This window comes from Varanus komodoensis, unplaced genomic scaffold, assembly GCF_004798865.1.
Source record: "Varanus komodoensis strain SLA01 unplaced genomic scaffold, ASM479886v1 scaffold126, whole genome shotgun sequence".
Lineage (NCBI taxonomy): Eukaryota > Metazoa > Chordata > Lepidosauria > Squamata > Varanidae > Varanus > Varanus komodoensis.
The window spans coordinates 112,376-136,973 of NW_025335363.1; the positions used below are offsets into that span (position 1 = coordinate 112,376).

Below are 24,598 nucleotides of genomic sequence, written 5' to 3' on the forward strand. Positions count from 1 at the left end.
TGAAAAGAGGGCAATTTTGAAAAAGCCTTCTTTTAGTAGCTTTTTCCGCCAGCTCATCATTTCTGCCCATTCTAAACATATTACAACGATCAAAATCATGCCAGGACACCACGTTTTTCTAACCCTAACCCTACCCTGGTGCACACCCCTAACCCTAATATAGGGCTAAAGTTCCATTGAAAAGAGGGCAATTTTGAAAAAGCCCTCCTTGAGTAGCTTTTTCTGCACACCTCAACATTTCTCCCCATTCTAAACACATTCCAACCATCAAAATCGTGCCAGGACACCTCATTTCTCTAACCCTAACCCTACGCTGGTGCACACCCCTAACCCTAATACAGGGCTATAGTTCCATTGAATATTGAAGTCGCAATGCTGGGGCGACTTGGCTTGTGTGCCAACAGAGAGGGCTCTGCGTTCCCGCTGTGGCGCGTGTGCTATGGGTTCGCCACCAGTGGTCTAGGTGATCTCCCCCTATCCTTCCAAATGCAGAGGTGCCTCTCCAGTTTTCCAGTGCCTCAGAATGAGATAAGACATGTGTTCATCTGGCCCTCCCTTCCTGAGTGGGTGCTCCCCAGAGGTGTTGACCTGCAATTCCCATGATGCCCAGCCAGCACTCATGTTGGCTGGGATTTACGTGGGACGCAGTCTGTCCACCCTGTCCGGGAGCTGAGAAAGTATGAACTTTGCTGACCGGCCCTCGAGTGACTCAGGCATAGGAGGCTGTTTGTGTTATTACTGTTATTATTAACTATTATTATTATTACAGAGCATCCCACCTTTTTTGCTCTTGTAAGGAACCTAGTGCAGTTGACAAAGCTCCATTCTATCCTCACAGCAGCCCTCTGGGGTAGGTTGGCTGAGCGCCTGTGATTCTCTGTGAAAGTGAGCTTTCTGGCTGTAGGGAGAATTGAACCCGGATCGCCCAGGTCCCCAGTCCAGTGCTCCAGCCACCACACCGCACTGGCTCTCCTGCTACCAGCTCATGTTACCTCCACCTGATCCTTTTTCTGGAGGGGGTAAGGGGACACCCTGGGGTTTGAACCTGGGACCTTGCCCCTACAAAGCATCTGCTCTACCGGTGAACTAGTGAGAGTGCATAAAAGAGTGATACAGGGCCAGTGGGCAAGCACACACCGGGCACCCGTGCCCCATGCAAATCGTTGCTCCCGTGAGCAAAGCCGCGACTTCCCACAGTGCGGGTCTGTGGTTGGAAAAGCACATTTCCTGCCTGGATGCTGATCGCAGAAGCTGGAATCCCGACCTGGGAGTCACCATCTGCCTTGAAACAGCCACGTCCCTGGCACAGCTGCAGGCAGGAGCGTAGTCCGTGAAAGCTCCCTTATGGAGCAGCGCTCCTTGCCTTGCTCCAACCTGTAACTGAGGGGGAGCAGTGTGTGCTCTTTATCGATTTAATTATTATTAAAAACACTTAATTGTGAAAGTTAACTGGATGCAAAAACACTTCTGCAACAAGTGATCCTGACTGATGACCCTGTATATGTGGCTAAAGAAAACAACAGAGAGAACTGTTTCTAAGGGCATTCTTGTTTACTCCCGAGTGGACATGCAGCACCCTTCTTGACTTACTCGTGAGCAAGTCTGAAACTGGTAAAAATCAGTCTGGTTCCACTCCATCTGCTTTTTGCCACACCCATTTAGGCCTTGGCTCCACCCACAGCTGGGCTGTGCCCCCCCCCCACCTGCAAGACCCCTCCCAGAATAGAATTCAACTGCTTGGACTGACCCCCCACCCCAACACACTCTTGCTTTAAGAACAGGGAAATTCTCTGTACATGCTTGGAGGACCTGTTTGCTGCTGTTACTCTTTGCAGATTCCAAGTCCAGGCCTTGGCTTTGAAAACCATCCCTGAAGGTAAAGTCTAGCTTTATTAAAGTTGTGGGTGGAGAAGGGGAGGGGTTGATTTCATGCTTGGACTTTGAGGCTTAACCAGAATGACCAGTTTTTCCTGCTTGGTGATGTTCAGAAGTAAGTCCAGCCCTCCCTGACACTGCTTCCAGGAATTGTTGGATTCCAACTCCCATCTACTCAGGCCAGCATGGCACATAGTCAGGGTCAGGGGTGTAGCTTGGCACAGAAAAGGGCTCAGTCCTCAATGTACAGATCTGCCCCCCTGAGACTTTTGTATAGAATGGGATAGAAAGGCCTTAAATAAATAAATAAATAAATAAATAAATAAATAAATAAATGGTATTTGCCAGTTTATATCTATATGCAAATGTAGACAGAATGACTTGGATTCATTCAAATGTCACAGGAGTCAAAGCCAATCAATTAATTTCCAAATATTCTCAAATAAAATACATGCAGTGAATTTGCACCCTGATTCGATCGCTGCGAACCAAGAGAAAAGGTTTTTTCTTTCTTTCTCTGTCCTACAAAACACAAAGAAAGATTTGGAGTGGCGTGAGAAGGGGGAACCAACTGTTGCCTCTTCAGCTGGTGTCTCCCTTGAAAATCTGCCCCCTTGGGGCAAGTGAAAGGGGGGGGGCAACCCTCCATCAGCACCATTGGGTATGTAGGGCATCTGGAAATAGATTCATGCTCTGGGGTCCATGCATGACACTGCTTGAGGATGATGGGAAGTGTAGTCCAAAACAATGGCAGAGCACCCACCTGGAGAAGTTGGAAATAGACCGTATGCACCCTGTTCAAAGAATCTCTGTTTCCAACACTCATAGCTGCAGATTATCTCAATTTCTAGCCCTCCTGGAAGGATTGCTTTGCTGTATATCTCTGTGGAGAAACCAGAACCAGGGGGCGGAGGGTAGTTTGCATGTTCTCATTTCCCCCTTGCATAGGGTGATCCTGTACATGTCTACTTTGAAGCAAGACCCATTGACTTCAGTGCTGCTTACTCCCAGGTAAACCGCACCAAGACATGATGCTTTCAGTGGATGACCCTTGGGACAACTGCAAGCATGCGGATTCTCTCCCTCCTTGTTTCTGTCTCTCCCAACTTAGCCTGCCTCACAGGGTTGTTGTGAGGACCAAATGGGCAACTGCATCTCCCCACTGGGGCACTCTATGGGGATTGTTGTGAGGCGTGCCTGCACCACATCCCCACACAACACACTGATAGATTTGGACCTTCTGCCTGTTCTGCACAGGCCCAGCAATAGGTCTCTATTCAGGGCATCCCACAGCAGGCGAAGAGGCCCCTGCTCAAAAACACCACGGTAGATTCCTGGCCCTCAAAATCCAGGCAGGGCTGCCAGGAATCCTGTCTCCTGGTTTTCTTCTCCACCCATCCTTCTTTGACCCTCCCCGCTCTATGAGTATCTTTGGCCTGCTGCTGTTTTGCCCAAGAGTCAGGCTGCTGACTGTGACAGCCACCTGATCCGGGGCAGTGAGCAGGGATGGCCCCAGCTAAGCTTGGGTTGCAGCCCAGAGAGTCACCCTGGCTGACCTTGGGCAGAAACTGGAGCCAGAATATCCTTGAAAACACCTGTACTGAGCTGGGCCAGGGGGTCTGTATCTTCTGGGATCAACACAATTCCATCAGCCACTCAGAAATGTCTCGAGTGCTTTCACAGGAAGCGGGAGAGAGGGGCTTTCTCATGACTCTCAATTAGGGTGACCAGATAGGAGTCCCCTCTTAGAGACAGAATATCACCCAACTCCAGGGATCCAAGAATGATCTGGAACAGACTTATTGCCTGGATTCAGACAACACCACAACCCATATTTCAGCAACAACCCACACTGAGTCCTATGTTGTGTAGTCTGAACCCAGTCACAGTCTTCATCGCTTGCATGTGAGTTTCTCAAATGCTCCCGTCTTTTCTGGACAGGATCCTGGATGTAATGTCTTTGGGCTGGAGCCCAGGGCCATCTTAACACATGGGCCTCATGGGCCATGGGCCCCATACTAATCTGTGTATGTTAACCCTTGGAAAATGGGAAAACTTCCAAAATTAACAGTAGTTGTAGTTGTCGTAGGGGCCCCAGTACACTGCTTTGCCCGGGACCCATAAGGCTGTTAAGATGGCCCTGCTGGAGCCAGGAAAAAGATTCTTCATAGAGAGGTGAGGAATTACCAATGTTCAAAGTAGCAAAGTTGACTGCAGAATCATTGCTGATCTTTCTGACATTGTGCTTTCAAAGATCTGCAGACTTTGCCCATTTTCCCCAGCTGCAGGGCAATTAGTGCTTGCTGGTGAACTTTTGCAGAAATTTGGTGGCTTGCCAACTTGAGTTTTCAAAAGAGGTGAACTCTTGCTCGGAATGCCAGAAGGTAATATTTCAGGGAGCATTATTTATATAATTACAATGTATACAAGGCTGTTGTAAGGATTGCTAAGATTATGCTTGTGAAGCACTTTATATGTGGAACATTCTGTTCTGTTACTGCCTCATTTTAGCAGCTTAATTCCTGCAAAGCTCCTTGTTTCTCTTGTATCATCTCAGAAACTTCACTGAGGGTGGTGTAGTGGTTAGAGCACTGGAATGGGCATGCAGCAAATCCCAATTCTTGTCCCCACTCAGCCATAAAACCCACTGGGTGACTTTGGGTCAGTCCCGGTCATCCAGCCCAGCCTCCCTTGCAGGGTTGTCCTTTTGAGGATGAAACAGAGCTATGTAAGTCATCTTGGATTCCTTGCAAGAGGAAAAAAGGCAGGATAGAAATGCAATGTCATAACAAGAAGAAGAATGTGATAGAAGAAACTAACAGCACACTTGTATGGATGTCTGCAGAGAAGTAAGACTCACTGAATTTAACTTCCCAGGGAAGTAGGGACAGCAGTAGGACTTCAGTTTGAGAACGGTCCTCACACCAGCATGATTTGTGCTTTGCTGCCCTCTTGTGCTCATGATATTCTGTGAAAAGCAGTTTTCCTACCTTTGCTGTCCCAGTAATCCATTTGTGCATCAATGCCTCCCCTTCGCCACTTAATAATATTATATGGATCCAAATACACTTGTGGCAAGGCAGATTTGAATTCTGGGTTGTTTGTAACTGTTTTGCAATGTTTAATTTTAAAAGAGGTTATTCTTTTAAATATTTGGGAAGTGCTGGTTTGCCATTTCTCCGTTCCAGGCAATGCCACCATCTCTGCATGAGGGGACAGGTTGGGCTCCAAAATGCAAGCCTGAGAGAGCAATCTGACCCCAAGGCAAATGGTCACCTGTCTTTGTTTAATGGCCCTTGAAAAGTGACTGCTAGCTTGCAAAGATGTGTAGATTCTTTGTGAGCTTGGAGAGCTGGTAACACCTCACACAGCTGAATGCAGAATAGGTGGTCCAGCCAGCCGGCAATTACTGCACCAGGCCAATGATGGCTTAGAAATCCCCTGCCTTTGAAGTCTTCTAATAGATACAATCCGAAGTTACACAAGGCCATTGGAAAGCTTCCACAGCCTTTGTTGACTTAGTAGCTTCTGGACATCTTTGACTGTAACTCCCATCATTCCCAGCCTGCATGGCCACTGGCTGTACCAGGAATGCCTGTCAGTCTTTCTGCTGGTACCAGGAACTGGTAAAACCAAAGCTCAGCCTTCTCAAAGAGCTTCCAGAAAGTTCCTGCACAAGGGAAGTCAGCCGCAGTAACTTTCCTTTGGAGAGGATTTCTAAGCAGTCAGTTGGATATGGCAAAATAACACACAATAAGTATATTGTGAATTGAGTGGGGAAAATCGAGTATTGTTTCAAATGGAGAAATTCCAATTTCCTCCAACTTGCTCTTACCCCAGGAGGAACCTTCGCTTTGAAGACCAGTCACACAAAAGTCTCCACAGCAATCTGTACTGGAGGGATTTCCTTCCTCCATAACTGTATACACATTCAGTTGTGGCTTATACATATGTCTATAAAAAGTCTTGTTTCATACAGCATCTTGATTAAATTTGTTGGCAATGAACTAACATTAGTTGTATTGGGGGTAATTTTTGACCCCAAACAAAAGTGCCAGAGAAAGTTAAATGCATTGAATTTTGGCTATGTGTTGGTTACTTCCACAGAGAGAGGCCCCCTGTATTGGACACTGAAATGCCACTGGTTGACCCATATGCATCCTAGTATGATAAATATTTATTAAGTAAAACATTAAATATGCATTTAGATTTTAAACCTGGTGCATTCCATGGAGCACCCTAGTCCTTTGGCTCTGATTTCCACCACTAGCCCCTGTCCCTTTAAGAGATCCTGACCTCAAGGCTTTTTCCAGCACCATTCCCTATTTATAGTCATTTATGGATTCTGTAGAGGACCTCATGATGATCCAGTTTTGCTTTTTAGTCTAATCAATGCTTTCAGATTCTTAAGAGCAGAGAAAATGCAGCCTTTAATCCAGAGATTTGAAGAAACCACCATGTCCTTTTGTGTATTTGTGCGGTCCTGCTACACCACAGTGCTATCTAGAGGTTATGTAGCAGAAATGCTCCCAGTGTAGCAACTAGAGGTTATGTAGCAACAAAGCAGGAAAGGAAAAGCTCCTGAGTGTTCTGATCTCAATTCTCTGATGACCCTGGAAGGAGATGCAACAATTAACAGTCTCATGTAGAAAAACTCTTGTCCCAAATATTCCCTCCGGATCATCTGCTAACAAAGGTGTGGGGCACCCAGCTACCCCTTATGGAGGGGGTTAGGGGAGACTACAGAAGGAGGGCTTCATCAGAGATGAAAACCACACTACTCTGGACCAGAAGCCAATCCTGTGAAGGAGAGGGAGATGCAGGGGATCCCTGACCTCAAGTATATGGGGCCCTGGGAGCTGAAGTCCTCTTTGGGTGAAACAGACAAAATGGTACAATGACGAGGAGACGGGGAAGAACGTCTTCCCAATCCTCTGCCCTTGCCAACTCTGATATTCTGCACCAGATTCAGCATTTGAACATGCTGCATTACTCTAATATTCGGTGGTCATGATAAAACCCCGAACCAAAGGCTTCTGCTGCATCTAAGAAGCAATGGTCCACCAACCACATGGGGCCCGCAGAGGCCAGTAGTTCCTGCTTTTCCAGCTACAACCAATTTCTGCCCCCAACAGAGTTCCTTGTTCTTTGCAACAAATGGATGCAGTGAAGTTTGCTTATGCTGCGAGGGGAAACAGGCTAAGGAGGGTGGCAAAGTGGCTTCCATACCATTAAAGGTGGTGCGGAAGTAACAGTGTCCTGCCTCAGCTGTCCTGGATTGCCAGGATGGAGATAATGCTACTGTCTTGTCCTCAGCCGGTGAGTGATGTGTGTGCGTAGCTGCATGCATGAGTGTGTGTCCCAGTTCCCCGATGTCACTGCATGTGGCCCTCAGAACTGAAACTGTTGTGCATTCATAGTCTAAGGAAAGCATAGAAGACTTCTCACCATATGCTTTGGGTAAGAAAGGTCCTCAGTCACCAAAACCTTAAGTGGTGTCCCATGCAACATCTGAGCGACACATTCAAGAGTCTCCAGAGCAAGGTGAAAATGTGGCAGGCTTCCCCCTGAGACTTTGCCAGGGCCTTGCTGGGGTTGTTGCTGGCCAAACTTCAACTCAAACTCAGTATCTTCACTCAGTTCCCTCATCGCTTGCATTGGTGGTCACAGGTATTGCTCTGCGGACTAAGAGAAGGCATAAGAGAATCTATGTTGACTCTGGCCAATCTCAAGGCCAGTATTTGCCCACCAACCTTCTCATTGCATGCTTGATCTCCTTGTTCCTCAGGGTGTAGATCATGGGGTTCATCAAGGGGAAGACAGTGCTGTGGAAAATGGCCACTAACTTGTCAAGAGGAGATTCCTGGAATGGGCGGCAGTACAAGAAGATGGCTGGACCAAACATAATGACGACAATGATGATATGCGTGATACAGGTGGAGGCAGCTTTGCTCTTTCCTTCTGTGCCACCTGATCTCACCTTGACCAGCAGGATCAAGTAGGAGATGATGAGGAGGGTGAAACTGATGAGACCAGACAAGCCACTGTTGATGAACATGAAGAACTCTAAGTCATAGGTGTCTGTGCAAGCCAACTTGATGATCTGAGTGATGTCACAGAAAAAATTGTCCAGCTTGTTGGGGCCACAAAAAGGGAGAGAGACAATGAGGACAACCTGGATGATGGAATGAATAAAACCCAAGCACCAGAATGCTATGACCATGAGGCTACAGATTGGCCTGCTCACAATGTTGGTGTAATGCAAGGGGTGGCAGATGGCCACATATCTGTCAATGGCCATGCCAAGAAGAAGGAAGACCTCAGATCCTCCCAGCCAGTGCAGGAAGAAGAGCTGGGCCATGCAGCCACTGTAGGAGATGGTATTTTGGTTATAGTAGAAGTCAGACAGCATCTTGGGAGAAGTGACGGAGCAGTAGCAGATGTCCAGGAAAGCCAGGTTGGCCAAGAAGAAGTACATCGGGGAGCCCAACCGGGGGTCATTCCAGATGGTCACGATGATGAGGATGTTTACGGGCAGAATCAGAGAGTAGAATAGAAGGAAGAGAAAGACAAGGAACAGCTGGGCTTCCCGTTTCTGTGAGAGACCAAGCAGGACGAACTCTTTCACCAGAGTTTGGTTCCCATATTCCATCTTCTTGCATCACCACCTCCTGCAATACAAATTTGAGTTAGGGGGATGAAAGTGATAAATAAGAAAAACAGCAAAGGAAATCTCTCAGAGTGTGAAGGCATGCAGCTTCCACTTCCTTTGCTGTGCAATCAGTTTAGATGCTGTATCATGAATTAATGGTAGCTTCATGTTCATATAATCATGTTTCTTATCCACTTTTATTGAAGTTCAATACTTCTGCAATGGCCAACAGCTACTGGCCAACCATTTCTGTACAGGTGGATTGCAAACTGGTAATCCACGATTTTTATTTATTTATTTATTTATTTATTCAAAATATTTCTACCCCATCCTACGCAAAAACCATCCCAGGACGGCTTACAATAATAAGAACAATAATAAACAGAGCAATAAATAAACAACATACATAATAACCAACAAAAAACAAAATGTGACTGTAAATATTAAAACCAGTTAAAATTCCTTAATCCTTAAAATAATAGGTAAATAAACAGATGGTGAGTTGATATCTCTTCAGTAGGAACTGGCTGTGCAGAGATGTTTCCCAAAAAGCTGGAGATCTTTTCATCCAGTGTTGAGATACCATACTGAGTTTGGAGAAGGGTGGGAACAGATTTTGAGAGAGAGAGAGAGAGAGAGAGAGAGAGAGAGAGAGAGAGAGAGAGAGAATTTCTAGTGCTAAAGAAACAGGGACAAAGGGGAAGGCAGAAACTCCATGCCAAGTTTGCCAAAGAGGGGTGCAACTTTGCAACTGGGCCACCATAAGCTCTTTCTAGTTGAAACACTCGGTGCAGTTTCTCATAGGTGTGTCTTTGCTTTCATTTGTTCTGTTTGTAGGGTTCTAAATAAAGCAAATGTTTCCAAGATACTCTAAGTCCCTAGTGGTCTCCCAAACCAAAGAGGAATGGATTAGTATGGCCCTAAATGTTCTAATACATCTGATATTAGAAAAGCGAGGAGGATCTCTACTGTGTGACCTCTAAACAATTAAGCCAACCTGGTCTTGAACCCTGCCTGTTTCTTGAAAGGACCACTCTCTTCCTGCCTCACCTTCCTCCTCTGGGTTCAGGTCATGTGTTATTCACCCACCACACCCAGCTGCCACTATTTATTTATTTATTTATTTATTAAAACATTTTTATGCCGCCCCATTCGCCGAAGCCTCGGGGAAGCTTACAGCAATAAATTAAAACCACATAAATTAAAATATACACATAATAATAATAATTTATATATATATACATATACATATACATATACATATACATGTATGTATGTATGTATGTATGTATGTATGTATACACACACAATATAAAATAAGCCGCCCTGGCCAGATAAAATTCAATAATATTAACATTTAAAATGCTGCTTAAATAAAAAGGTCTTTGCCTGGCGCCGAAAAACAAATAACGACGGCGCCAGGCGGACCTCTCTGGGGAGCGCATTCCATAACTTAGGTGCCACCGCTGAGAAAGCCCTTCTCTGAGTAGCCACCCTCCTAATTTCTTTCACGGAGGGCTCCCAGAGAAGGGCCTCTCCCACCGATCTCAGGGGGCGACTGGGCATATATGGATGTAAGCGCTCCTTCAGGCAACCAGGACCCAAGCTGTTTAGGGCTTTATAGGTCATCACCAACACCTTGAATTGGGCCCGGACTTCAATGGGGAGCCAGTGAAGCTGACGGAGAACTGGAGTCATGTGAACATAACGTCCAGTCCCCGTCAGCAGCCTGGCAGCTCTATTTTGAACCAATTGAAGTATCCGGACCGTCTTCAAGGGCAGCCCCACGTAGAGCGCGTTACAGAAGTCAAGACGGGAAGTCACCAGCGCATGAGTCACTGTTGCGAGGCAGTTGTACTCCAGGTAGGGGCGCAGCTGATGAATCAGCCGAAGCTGGAGGAAAACGCTCCTCGCCGCTGCTGTCACCTGAGCTTCAAGTGAAAGCTCCGGGTCGAGGAGCACTCCCAAGCTGCGGACCTTGTCCCTAAGAGGGAGTGCAACCCCGTTCAGGACAAGATTCAATTCACCTTCTCCGAAGCCCAAACCGCCAACCAACAGGACCTCCGTCTTGTCTGGATTGAGCTTCAGTTTATTGGCCCTCATCCAGCCCATTACCTCGGCCAGGCACCGGTTCAGTACAGCCACTGCCTCACCTGGATTGGTGGAAAATGAGAGGTAGAGCTGATTGGAGCTGTCTGTCCTTCTCTGGTGTTGTAATTGCTAAGCAACTTCCCTCACTCTCCTAACACTGGACCCATTGACCTGCACAGCCAGAGTGAGCTTTGATGGTCATATGAGGTCATGAGCCAGCACTCTGTATTCATAGTTCGGCACACACAGGTTCTTATGAGTGAGACTCCATGAAAATACAGTGAATTCTTACTGAGAGCTTTGGCTACGGGCAGTATAGAAATGTAATAGTGATGATAATAATAGCAATACTAAAATATTTGATCCATTCTTTTTTTTGTAGCAAGCCAATGTGTGGGGAACTCTCTCCCTTGGCACTCGGTGAGCAAACCCCACATCCCAAATGTCCAGTTCACATTACAAGAGAATGATTATTAAAGAGAGTATCAAAAGTGGCAAAAAAGAAGGCAAAGACAAGTACACACAAAATAAAGCAAGAAAATGATAACAGGAACCTAGCAAACCTACACTTGAACTCTTGGAAATAACTTACTCATGCATAGGAGAACCTAGAAGCCATGGCACAAACCACATCATTGTCCGGAAGAGATGGATGTGTTTCTGAAGCTCAGAATATCCAGGTGATTCTGGATGCCCATGACCAAAAAACAACACAGTGTCCTATTTTGGCTCAAGGTGGCTTGAATCACCAGCCTCTGTGGAATTGGTCAGTGAGCATCAAGTGATGCCTGCAGTTAAAGCTGGGCTGAAGAAATGAAGCTTGCAAGATGTAATTCTTCTTTGTGCAAGGACACTTTGCCCAGCTCTACTAGAAGGCTTATTCCAAAAGGCTTTCCTACTTGTGGATTTAAAAACCCGGGAAAGGTGTAACAGGATATGTGTACCAAACTGGACACCACCTTCTGCCTCAGCTAGTATGGACAAAGTTAAGCAGAACCTTTTCAGGTGGCACAGCTTGGTAACAATCAGAGCACACTTGAAAAACACTGGAGGTTTAGCGGGTTCTGATTTTGAGGATACCAAGAAAGAATGACAGAGACTGGAAAATAAAATTTCTGGAAAGCAACTTACCATTCACATCTTTCAATGGGGTAGGAAGATTCCCACCCTACCTCCAGGTCACAAGCTTTGCTCACCTATTTATTTTCTCTGGGCCCAGGAGTTGTGCAGCTGATGGAAAAACAGGTCCAGGTCTCATGGTGCTCTTGGAAGGCAGCCCACTTGGTTTTCACCCGGAGACCTCATTAAGAAGGGAGGGAGGGACTAATCGATCAAATGGCAGGTGATCTTTTCTGCTCACTTGCATTAGTCATAAGGAGGGTGGATTTGAGAGGGAATGAATGAGTTTCTGGGAGTTTCAGGTTTGATGCAAATTAAGAAATGGTTGGCTGAGGCCATGAGTGAGCCCAGCTCTGGATTACATGGTATGAGGAAAGAGAAGGGGAACACTAGATGCCCATATGTGACCTAGAGAGCTGAGATTCAACATCCTTGTTTTACACTGCAATTGAACTGTGCTGAGCCTGAGTATTTGTGCTCTTGCTTTAAAACATAAGGAATGTCTTGCTGGATCAGACCCTTTGGGCCATTAAAGTCCCATATCTCAGACACAAAGCAGGACATGATTCACCAAGAATGAATGCATGCATCTGACTGAAGGCCAAGAAGAACTTCCTGACCGTTAGAGCAATATGAGAACAGGACCAATGACCTAAGAAGTTCTTGGGTTCTCCTACACTGGAGGAGTTCAAGATGCAACTGGACAGTTAGGGATGCTTCAACTTGGCATTCCTCACTGAGCAGGGGCTGGATCCAGTGGCTTTGCTGGTCTCTGGTGGAACACTTGCCAGCTCGTGCACTGCTGGCTTAGGCCGCCTTAAGTCTCATGGAAGACGCGGGGTGCAATCTCATTGCAATGCCCATAAACCCCCAACTCAGAGGCTCATCCTCATCCTACACTGAGCAGAAGGAGCTGTGGGCATGATTTGCATCTCCCTTCCTCCTGCAGCTGGTGCAGTGGGAAAGGTAGGACCTTTGATTCACACGACCACCAACCTCAAACAGGGGTGTCTGAGAGATTCTGTGACTTCCTCAGACACTGCCTAAGGGCCACAAGATTGCTGTTGTATTCACTCATTCCCTGTCCCAGGATTGGACAATCTTCTGGACGCCTGACCTGCCATGATTGCTTGTATCCTTGAGTTTAGTAGATGGGCTTGCTTTGCACAGAGGAGTCAAATATTGGGAGGTAGAGATGGCCGTGCACCAAACAAACCTGGTTCAAAACTCCACTCAGTGCAAAACTCCTTCAGTAGCCTCGAGTAGTTTTCCATCTCACCTGCTAGCTTAGATGGCAGGGCTGCTACAACAAAAGGGTGTAGATCCAAGTAGGACCCTGAAGCAGAATTGATGCAAGGCCACAAGGCCACATCCTTAGATGAAGGAGGAGACATGATGTAATCAAGGAAATGTACTTCACTCATGTTGCTTTGAGTCTTCCAGCTACCAGGAAGACGGTGGCTGAGCAGCAGAGCTGGTCACAGCCCCGAGATCTGCAATGGCCACCATCCTTAGTAGGATGAGTGGTCTGCTTGGCTTGTTCACAGGATACTTTTGGATGAGCAGTGCAATCTCTTTCCTTTAATGAGATACTGTATATCAGCAGTCTGAAGTTATTTTGCACAGCTCCCTTTTTACTCTTTGTTCTTTAATGGTGGTTTAATGGTGCTGATGCTGCTACATGTCACTGGTGCAGGTCATGTGGCCCTATGAATGAGTCCCCCACCCCAGGGTCCTGTCTGTCACAGCCCTGCTCAGCTCCAGCAAATGCCAGACCGTGGTTTCCTGTATGGAATGGATCCATCTCACAGCTGGCCTTTCTCTGCTCCTTCTTCCTTCTCCTTCCCTGGCAAGATTGTCTTCAGGGAGTCTCGCCTTCTCATGATGTGACCAACACTTCAGTTTTATTGTTTTTGCTCCCAGAGCCAATTCTGCCTTGAGTTTTAATTGATACCTCATTTTCATTATTTTATTTTTAATTGTACTTGAGGTATACATGTCCAGGGAAGGGAATGAAAGACCCTCCAGTTTCTATGCCAAAGTAACGTAACCCTTTCACTATGAAAAACCCAGAGAAACACATTTCCCTAATGTCCATATTTCCCATCATTTGTGCTTCTTCTGCTAGTTTTGGAGAAGAGCAATAAACCATGCAAAGCACTAAAGCTGTCCGTCCTTAGTACTACAGGAACAAAGCCAGACAAGGTGCATCTTCAGATGGTTGGATGATGCCAGATTGCTGCATGTGGGACTTCTGGTCTGGCCACTGCACATTCCAGTGCCTCAAAGCAACTGCTCTTCTGCTTAGCCACCCTGCCTCCCTCTTGCGTCTGGGGTCAAGTAGACATGCCTTGGGCATTTTGTCTTCTGTGTTTATACCATTTTCTTACTCGGTGTGTGTGTGCATGCGTGCACTTCCTGGCCAAAGCCATCCTTATTTCCATTAGGTATACTACCTATTTTATAAAGATTCTCTGTGGGGTTTCTACCTTTCCTCACTGGTCTACAGCAGAAAGTTACATTGATGGCCTTGAGAAATTGAGATGGATTGAGAAAGTAACTGATGGCCAAAAATAAATGACAGATAGACAGACAGACCGACCGACCAACCCACTGACCCACCGACCAACTGGGCTGCTGATGGGAGGAATTACTTCTTCCTTACAAGTCTTTGTAATATTATTTTGTTATAGAATCAGGTGACACCTGTAAAACAGTCCTTTAGAAAGAAGGACTACTTTTTTGTCCACACAGCACACATGGTTTCATTGTCATCATCATCATCATCACCGCCGCCGCCACCACCACCACATTTCTATACCACACATAGAAGTCCTCTGGGCAGTTTACAACAATAATCATAGAATCATATGCTCAGTCACCCATTCAGATTCTAACCAGGCCTGACCCTGCTTAACTTCCAAGATTTACACTTCATTTCATGCTGCATAAAAAGAAGCTGGAATGTGGAGGAGGTTGTCATTGTCCTGAACATGAAACCCAGATTATCTCCTGCACTGGACCATCATCATAGCTGTTTATTGCCCATCAGACCCACAACAATACAGTCCCCAAACTATACAACTTGTGACACTGAATTAAGGCTGGGACTGGAAGGAAGTCTGTCTGTCTTGTGACTCCAGGAGACCATTCCTTGGGTTGTGATGTTAGGAATATGAGCAGAGCTCTGTCCAGAAGTTCTCACCAACAGCCTCCACATGGCAGATTTCATCTTCTTGTTCTTCAGCGCATAAACAGTTGGGTTCAGAAAGGGAGTGACAGCCGTGTATAAGACAGAGAGCATTTTATCCACCCAGAAATGAGTGTAAGGACTCAGGTAAATAAACATGCATGGTCCAAAGTACATGGTGATCACGATGACGTGAGAGGCACATGTGGAGAGTGCCTTGGAGGTCCCTTCAACAGGTGCCCGGGAACTGACTGTAGCTAGAATGTATCCGTAGGAGAAAAGCAAGCCAACAAAACACACCAGTGACAAGATGCCACTGTTGGTCACCATCATGACCTCCAGAGGGTAAGTGTCCACACAGGCCAGCTTGATGACCAAAGGGATGTCACAGAAGAAGCTGTCCACGTGGTTGGACCCACAGAAGGGCACACTCAGGGTAAAACCCAGCTGCACGCTGGCGTGAAGGAGTCCACCAGCCCAGGAGGTGAGCACAAGCCCTATGCAACGATGCCTGCCCATGAGGGAGGCATAGTGGAGAGGATGACAAATGGCCACATACCTATCATAAGCCATAACTATCAGCAGGAGCATCTCACTACCTCCGAAAAGGTGGAGGAAAAAAATTTGAGCCATGCAGCCCTGGAAGGAGATGGCCTGACGCTGAGCAAGGAATGCAAAGAGAGCTCTGGGAGTGGCAAAGGAAGACATGCAGAGGTCCAGGAAAGCCAGGTGGCCCAGCAGAAAGAACATGGGAGAACCTAAGAGGTGGTGGTCCTGAGAAATTGCCAAGAGGATGAGAATGTTGCTGAAGAGAGTGGCCATGTAGAGGAGGAGGAGGAAGACAAATAAGAGCAGTTGGATATCCCAGGACCGGGAGAAGCCCAGCAAGACAAACTCAGTCACCACAGTTGTGTTTTTCCACTCCATTCTCCATTCTCTTCTTTCCTGCTCAGGAGAAAAGTAGGAGAGAAGAAAGGAGGCTGTGAGGGGCAGCATCCATCACAGCTCAGATTAAGCAAACAAAAAGCATATCTGTATGTCAGCTGCCTGAATAGTGGCAATGGAAGCTAATCTCCCAGGCCTTGAGGTGCATTCATCCTACTAGCCTTTACGAAAGCCACTGAGAGAAATCCAGATCTGTGCAGGACCACCTGCTGCTTCTTTCTCATAGCAGCCCTTCCAGTCCCTTGAACATGTTATGTTCAATCAGTGGGCATTGCTGAATGGCATGAGCTCTGTTTGTGGGATGATTAAGGATCTCAGCAAATTTGGCCTTTCATAAGCACAGCCCTTTTTCTGTAGGAAGGCAGAACCTGAATCCTGTACCTCTTCCCAAAACTTTCCCCTACAAGGAAAGCAACCATCTGCCTTGCAGAGAAACAGGCAAAGGAGTGGGAAGAGATGTTGGCAAAGGGAGGGTTGGATCTAGGATCTGCCTTTGATGGATGGAACACCTCTTGCTTCAAAGAAGGTCTTTCTACCTGATTTTTGGGGAACCCAAAAATGCTCCCACTAACAGGGTTCAGCAACCATAGGGTACCATTTTCTGGTGGCTGGAGGGCCTTCGGTGGGGAGGAGGGAGTGGGGAAGTCCAGGTCTGCTGGAGTAATCGCACATGCCTATGTCTGGGTTCAGCCAAGAACTGGCCACTTTGAGGACCCTGCATTATTTACATATACAGAGAGAGAGAGGAAAGGCCATCATATCAAACACACCCTGAACCCTCAGCAGCTGTGGGTAGCTTCAGTCCATCTCTGGGTGGTCTTGGTTAACTACAAGACTTTTCCCCGAATGCAATGTAGCCCAAGCCAACGGAGGTAGAGCATTTCAGCATGAGTGGAGCTGTGCATCCACTCCAGGATGCAGCTTGACCAGTTAAGGAGCTCTCCATGGTGCTGAAACTAGGTTGGGATTAGGGTTCGGCAGCAGGGAACCTCCTTTAAAGTTTGGACAAAGACCCAGGGTGGATACACCACAGCGCTGATATTGGATTCATCAGTTTCCATTCACCGATGCTACTCCAGAACAAGGATATAGCACCAATTCATGTTTAGCATACCTTATAGTCCTTGCCCTTCTCTGAGGCACTGTTATTGGAGAACCCCTGGGAAAGTGCATCCTATCTCAGTCAGACAACCCTCCCATTTTCACCAACATTTAGGAAAAGCAAAAAAAACCCACTATCTTTGGAGAGACACTCTTTGCCTTTCTGGAGCTACATCTGGGGAGAAACCCCTGTGCAGGACTCCATTCTCGTTGAAGGAAAGCCTGCTTCACCCCAGAAAGCACCAGAACTGGTCCAAATGGATCTGATTTAACTTGGGCCACCTCCAGTGCTCATCCCTGATACAGATATATCAGACATATGCCTTTATGTATGGGCAGTAAGTAGTCTCACTCCTGCCATGTGGGAAAAAATAATCCTCTGGTTTGACATTCTCACCCACCTGCAAAACTTCAGCTGAAATTGCTTGATGTTTTCTGAAGGCAGCTTCTTCTACAGTTCAGCTTGGCAACAGCAAGGAGCCATTCAATCCAGCTACATCTTTTGCCTGTGGATGGTTTGACTGCTCAGAGGACTAGACGAACTAAAGAGCAACAAGCCAAGAGGGAATGGAATGGGGTGACAACTCACCTGGAGAGTTAGTGAGGGAAGTGGGATCATTTGCAACAACAGAAAGCAATGCACAGCTACCCTCTAAGGTGTGTTGTTTTTGATTTGCCTAGTGATTTGTCTCGATGGGTAGATGACAGAGTTTTTCTTTAAATGGGAAAATGGGGGTGTTTGCAACTCCCAGAGTGTGGAATTCTACTTCTGTCATCAATGGAAAAACTTGGAACAGTAGTACTTTCGAAGGAAAGAATTTCATATATGAACTGGATAACTAGATTAGCTAGGCAATTCTTGGGCTGACTCTGCAGCAGATACAAAAGCAGAATGAAGACAATGTGGGGTCTTGCTACATTAGAAAACCCCGCACCTGCTCTGAGCAAAGGCTGGGCCTGGGAGTGAAATCAGGACCTTGGACAGCTCTCACAGAGCAAGAGAATTGAATCCCTGGCAAGGTCTTGTAGGCAGGGTTTGTACAATCAGGGAAGGCAGGGCGACTTCTTTCCCCGCCTCACATCTGCCATTGTTTCCCATAATTTAATCTAAGAATCTCCATAATTACTCCAGCCCTGCTTGGATTGCTGTGTCAACTGCTTAGTGAGGGTGGGCGATTAGGGTGGCTCGAATCCTAAGAGAAGTCATGGAATGCAGGGTGCCTTGGAAGCCACCCCACCACCCACCTTGACAGGTTCAGCTGACACAGCAAGCCACCTGGGCAGTGTAATCATGGAAGCACTGGCCATGTGCAAGGCAAGGGAAAAAGACCCCACTAAGACTCATGCTGGGTGTCCACCCCTAAACTGCTTCATCTGCTGTCAGTGGGCCGCTACCTTTATTCCAAAGGCACTGGCCTCTTCTGGAACATGAAGGTTAGAGGAGGATGGAGACTACTAGAGCTCATTCTGTAGGTTCCTTTACTCACTAGGGATTGCCAGAAGTCCATTCCTTAAGAGTCAGAGGGCAGTGTTGCTTCCCAGGGCTTGCACAGAAAGGAAATGGGGCCCCAGCTGCAGTTCCACAGGACTTTTCAGTGCCTCCCTGTAGTCCCTGTGTCTAGAAGCTTCAGTGCCTTAAGGTTTCATGACAGAAGGATGGGTGGGTGAGTGCAGAAATAGATGGGTAGCACCACTTAAGCCAGGACTTTTTGGAACTCTGCTTCAAAGTGATTTTGGACATCCTGGGGCCAGCCCTGTGCCAGCTCTGGGACATGCCAACCTCTGGTCATGTGCAGAAAAGAAGAGAAAATGACCCATTCCTTGGTCTTTATCTGGGGGAAGTAACTATAAAAATACAGCAATATTCTCTTCCTCTTTGTGAAGAACACACACCCGTTTTTCTTACTCTTCACCTGGCAGGGATACCGTCTCATTCGCTAGATAAGAAGCTGTCAAAATAAGAAGTTGGCTCCAGGGGAAAACTCCTCAATTCCTGATGTTTCCCTTCTCTGGAGAGCTCATTAAAGGTTGTGCTGAGTATGAGGAGAGCAGGGATGACCCAACTCTAAACCCAGCCAAGGAGTAATCCTCCTGTGAAATCAGAAACATGGAGCGGCACCTGAAGAACCCTGTGTGAGGATCATGCACAGGACACAAATTCAGCACACCTGGCACTGCAAGCCATGCTGGAGTCTTGCTGTCCCATCCGGGGTGCAGCCCAGCCTTCTGCCTCAGGCATGCGGGAGAGTCCCTTCTCCGAGAACCCTCCATGAAAGAAATTAGGAGAGTAAGTACCCGGAGGAGGGCTTTCTCTGCGGTGGCGCCCAACCTATGGAATTCACTCCCCAAAGAGGTCCGCCTGGCACCGTCGTTACTGGTTTTTCGGCGCCAGGTAAAGACCTTTTTATTTAAACATCATTTCAATTGTTAAAACATATGATCTGGCCTGGGCAACTTCTTCTTCCTTCTCTTTCTCCTCCTATATTTTTATTTTATACTGATAATTTTAATTTTGTATTTGTAAATCAATGTATTTTTTGTATTGTTATATTTAATGGTAATTTATTATGTACTATTGTATTTCAATGTATTTTATCATGTTGTAAGCCGCCCCGAGGTTTCGGCAAGGGGCGGCATAGAAATGTTATAATAATAATAATAATAATAATAAAAAAATAATTAATCCTGGGGGTAATTTCCCTCTGACCTTGAATGGGCAAGTACTGTCTGTGGATATTTGGTCTGACTCTATGGAAGCTTACGCAGAGTCGGTATATTTAAATCTACACAATGAAATGTATATATAGTGAAAAGTGTTTCCGTTGCAGGTGCAAGCAGGACCACATGCCCACGTGACTCCAATATCACTGGCTATCAGTTTTGCTCCAGGCGCAATTCAAGGTGTTTGGTTTAGCACATAAAGCCCTGAATGGCTTAGGACCAGGCTACCTGAAGGACCACCTGTTCTCATATGTACCTACGCATCCCCCAAGATCTGTCTTGGAGGCCCTTCTGAAAAAGCCATCCTCCAAGGAGGTAAGGAGGATGGCTTATAGAAAAAGGACCTTCCCAGTAGTTGTGTCCCATCTGTGGACAGCCGCCTGAAAGCAGTTTGCCTGGCTGGTGCCCTCACTACAATCTTTCCAGCCCCAGGCAAAAGTAACTCTATTCTATAGGCATTTTAATAATTGATTTTATCTGGATCATATTAGTAAGTTTGTTTTAATCTATGTGGTTTTCAATTATTAGTTGTGTAAGATTTCATTTTATTGTCTTTTCCTTATAGTGTTGTAATTGATTGCTTATATTGTCATGATATTTTATCTTACTGCAATCTGCTTAGAGGGCCCTTGGGAACATGGAATAGTGAAATATGTTTAAAAATAAAATAAAATAAAAATGCTGTTTTGTTTTATCATTTGCTAAACTGTTGTCAACTGTCCAGAGGATTATTGGGCAGTATAGAAATAATAATTGTAATAGCATATTTGTTTTCTTTTTGTGAAATTTCCAATAAAAATAAATTTTAAGAAGGAAAGGTGGTGGGGACTCCTTCCTCTGCATCTGGTTCTAGCATTTTTTCCAGATATCTAGCTGAAATTTGGCTTCCTGTAACTTGAGCCTGTTATTCCTTGTCCTGCTCTCTGGGATGATGGAGAAGAGATCCTGGCCTTCCTTTTTGTGACAGCCTTTCAAGTCCTTGTGGAGTCCAATCATATTCCCCCCTCAGTCTTCTCTTCTCAAGGCTAAACATGCCCAGTTCTCTCAATCTCTCCTCATAGGACTTTGTTTCCAGTCTCCGGATCATCCCTGTCACCCTCCTCTGGACCCTTTCCGGCGTGCCAGTATCTTTCTTAAACAGTGGTGCCCAGAATTGGAAACAGCTCTCCAGAGAGGCCTAACCGGCGCTGAGTAAAGGGGAACTAGTACTTCACTTGCATTGAAAGTGATACTTCGGCGAATGCAGCCTAAAGCTTTTCCTATTTTATTTGCACTTTTTCACCCATGCCTGAAAAATGGAATGCAGCAGGCCATGCTGTCTTCCAAAGCATTTATCCTGTGGATATTAGTAACTAGAGATATTAATAGTGGATCACACAGTTCCTTAGATAGCCAAGCCCTAGGTCCACAGAGGTTAAAGCCACTCCATGAATTAATCCTGGAAAACAAATGGCTGTTAAGGTGGATGTTTCAGTGTTGGGGTAACTTGATCTCAATACCATGCACTGGTTAGTAGCCCAGCTGTGGCATTTTGCATTGACTAAATTAGTCTGGTAGCACCATTTAAAGCACATTGCAGTACTGTAGACCTGATTTGACCAGGACCCAGGTCTTTGTTGCCAAGTTGGAGTAACTCAGGAAGCATCGCAATGGGCACATGCAAGTTCTTACCTTACCATTGCTACCTTCTGAAATTCCATGCATAACTCAGAATCAAGAAGCTAAGGAACAAACCCGATTTTTCACTGGACCACTTTTGGAAAAGACCACATTCCAATCATTTAACTATTACAAAGCTAATGCAAGCAAGCTAACAAACTGGTTATCTTCTTTTTATTTGTTCCCCCACATCTTATATTTCTTCAGCTGCCTCCACATGGCAACTTTGATCTCTTTGTTCCTCAGAGTGTAGATCATGGGGTTCATCAAGGGAAAGACCACCGTGTGGAAAAAAGCCACCACTTTGTCGAATGGGAAGTCCTGGAAGGGATGGCAGTAGATGTAGATGGCTGGGCCAAACATGATGAAAGTGATGATGATATGGGTGACGCATGTGGAGGAAGCTTTGCTCTTCCCTTGGCTGGAACCCATCCTCACCTTGACCAGTAGGGCCCCATAGGAGATGAGGAGGAGGATGAAGCATGCCGTGCTGACCAGGCCACTGTTGACAAACATGACCAGCTCTAGTGTGTAAGTGTTGGTGCAAGCCAGCCTGATGATCTGGGTGATATCACAGAAGAAGTTGTCCAGTTTACTGAGGCCACAGAAAGGAAGGGGGATGATGAGAATGAGCTGGACTATGGAGTGCATGAATCCTGCAGCCCATGAAGCCACCACTAAGACGCAGGAGACAAACCTGGTCACCACAGTGACATAGCGCAACGGATGGCAGATAGCTACATACCGATCAAGAGCCATGGACATTAGCAGGCTGATCTCAGCACCACCCAGAAAATGAATGAAAAAGAGCTGAGCCATGCAGCCTCGGTAGGAGATGGTTCTGCGGCCAGTGAAGAAGTTGGCAATCATCTTCGGAGGGGTGATGCAGCTGTAGCAGATGTCCATGAAGGCCAGGTTGGCCAAGAAGAAAAACATGGGCGATGCCAGCCGGGGGTCCTTGAGAATTGTCCCAATGATGAGGATGTTCCCAGGCAGGATGATGGCATAGAAGAGCAGGAGGAGAGCACAGAGAAGCAGCTCTAGGCCCCAGGTGTGTGATAATCCCTGAAGACAGAACTCAGTCACCACTGTATGGTTCCCTTCTTCCATTCTTCGAGCACATGGTCCTGCAGTGGAATGGGATGTGAAGTAGCAAAGAGTGAAAAGCTCCACCACCTTTTTCTTCTGCCTGTCTTTAGGGTTAGCAGTGCAGCTTCTTGGGTCATGCAGCTAAGAAGGGGTTTGGGTTTTTTCAGGACTACCTACTTCTTCAAGAAACCAGGACCAATCTAAGTTTCATGTGAATGGAAATCCTAACAGGCATATTTTTTGGACTGACAGGATTGGCTTTACTTCTAGTAGAAAACATGTTTGGAACTGAAGAACTAGTTGAATGGCCCTCAGCTGTTTATAAAATCTTAAAATCTTGAGAGTTTTGCTTTGGTCAATACTAAAATGACTCTACTATCCAAAGCACCAGGAGTCCACACACCTGGTCATGCTATTTTCTCTCAAGGAGGGATCTAAGTCCAAACAAATCTCTAGGCAGTCCACATTACTGGGAAAGGATCTCAAGGATTCAAGGGAAAGAAGTCTTTATAGGAAAAGAAGTTCAGAGGTACCTTTTAGTCAAAAAGCAGTAATCAGTGCTTTCAGCTGGTTGGATTGCAACAGTTGATTTGTAACTTTGTCAGGGTAAAACCCCTCAAAAAGCAGATCCCAATATATTCTGAAACAGAAATAAATATTTAGACCGGAAAAGCAATGCATGCTCAGTAGCAACAGATGAAACCTTAGTCAGAAGCCCAGTTCACCTTGGATTGTAAGAACATTCCATTTAAGGGGTGAATATGCAATGGATTTTTTCTGGTTTGACTCTGGTGGGTTTTGTTATGCTTTGGCCCACTGGTGTTGATTTGAGCTGATTTTGAGTCATTCTAATATGCAAAATCTCTCTCTCTCATTCTCTTTCTCTTTTGCTGGAATTTTTGGATTAATTTTGGAGGGAGCTAGTGAATTTTTTGTAAATGGAATTGCATTCCCTCTTTTGGAAGTGCATAAGAGTACAAATTCAGTTGTCCAATATATATACAGTCTTGCCTTTCAATTTCCTTGTGTGTTTTAACTCTAATGGAAACACTGAAATGGAATAGGTAACATACAAGACAAGACCATATATGAGATGATTTGCACACAGTTGTGAAAAACTGGAGAAAAATAAGAGCAAGACAAAGGAGGAACCCATTAGGACAATTTAGGAGTCTCACAGAAGGGAAAAAAGTAAAGGTAGGCAATGTTCCAAAAAGTGGGGTGGGAGAAATATATCTCTATCTGGCAATGTAATTGTCTTGCTACTCAACATTGAACCGATACTTGTCTGTATCCTCCTCCATTTCGTCACTTCCCCATGGATCTAGCAAACCCAGAAAGGGGAATTAAGGGCTCCATCTCCTTTCTGTGGCTCTTCCTCTGAGCAGTTTCTCCATAGCACAAATTCCTCTTTGCTAATAAACATGTAAATGTGCACAAATTTCCACTCCATTTACTTCCCATTTTCTATGTTTCTGCAAAATTCTCTTGCTTTTTAGTTCCCCCCACTTTATTTATTAGTTGCATCTTTCTGCCACCCTGTAACTGAAAAGTTATTCCCTGGGAGGGAATGTAAAAGCTGGTTGAAGAGAAGACCTCATTTCATGAGATACACAAAATGTAGATGGACAGAAGCACAAACATGTCCAGAATTGGAAAAAAATACACCAGTTATGATCTCCTGCCAATTATCAGAGTGGAAACACCATGTGACCCCAGATGGAATGGGATTTGCAGTATCACACATTGCCAGGCTCACCTTTCCCTTTGTTTTTTTCAGATTCTGGTGCTGCCTCTCTCTTTTCCTCTCCTTTACTTCACATCCCACAAATTGCCCAGCTGCCAGTAAGAATGATCTTACAGCTGTTGGTTGACTGTGGGCCGGCTAATAGTTCAGATCCAGCTTGGTCACTCAGTGTGATTCATTGCTGGGAGAGCTGACCAGCCACACAGGAGCTTGTTCTTTTCTTTTTTTATTATATTTTTATATTTTTAATTGTTTTCTTAACATGAATAGAATACAGAAAAATATATTTTTACCACATATATTTTTACCATATATATTTATATATTTTACGATTGTATTTTACCATATACATATTACCATATACATATTTTATATATATATATATATATATATATATATATATATATAT

The 24,598-nt window shown here is 45.6% G+C and overlaps 3 protein-coding genes across 3 annotated transcripts; all 3 read right to left on the minus strand.

The window, feature by feature from the left end:
• Positions 1–224: 224 nt before the first annotated feature.
• On the minus strand, positions 225–8,527 carry LOC123019467 (olfactory receptor 4N2-like; the record flags this gene model as incomplete). Its single annotated transcript, XM_044422376.1, has 2 exons — positions 7,629–8,527; positions 225–249 (listed from the first exon to the last, which is right to left on the minus strand). Coding segments are annotated over exons 1-2 (924 nt in total), but the record flags the coding sequence as incomplete, so codon positions are not given.
• Positions 8,528–13,913: 5,386 nt separating this feature from the next.
• Positions 13,914–15,854, minus strand: LOC123019454 (olfactory receptor 4K3-like). Its single transcript, XM_044422342.1, has 2 exons — positions 14,943–15,854; positions 13,914–13,919 (listed from the first exon to the last, which is right to left on the minus strand). Exons 1-2 carry the CDS (start codon positions 15,852–15,854, stop codon positions 13,914–13,916), a joined length of 918 nt encoding a protein of 305 aa, XP_044278277.1.
• A 5,673-nt stretch (positions 15,855–21,527) lies between these two features.
• On the minus strand, positions 21,528–22,463 carry LOC123019468 (olfactory receptor 4N2-like). The gene has a single exon (XM_044422377.1). It carries the CDS (start codon positions 22,461–22,463, stop codon positions 21,528–21,530), a length of 936 nt encoding a protein of 311 aa, XP_044278312.1.
• Positions 22,464–24,598: the final 2,135 nt, after the last annotated feature.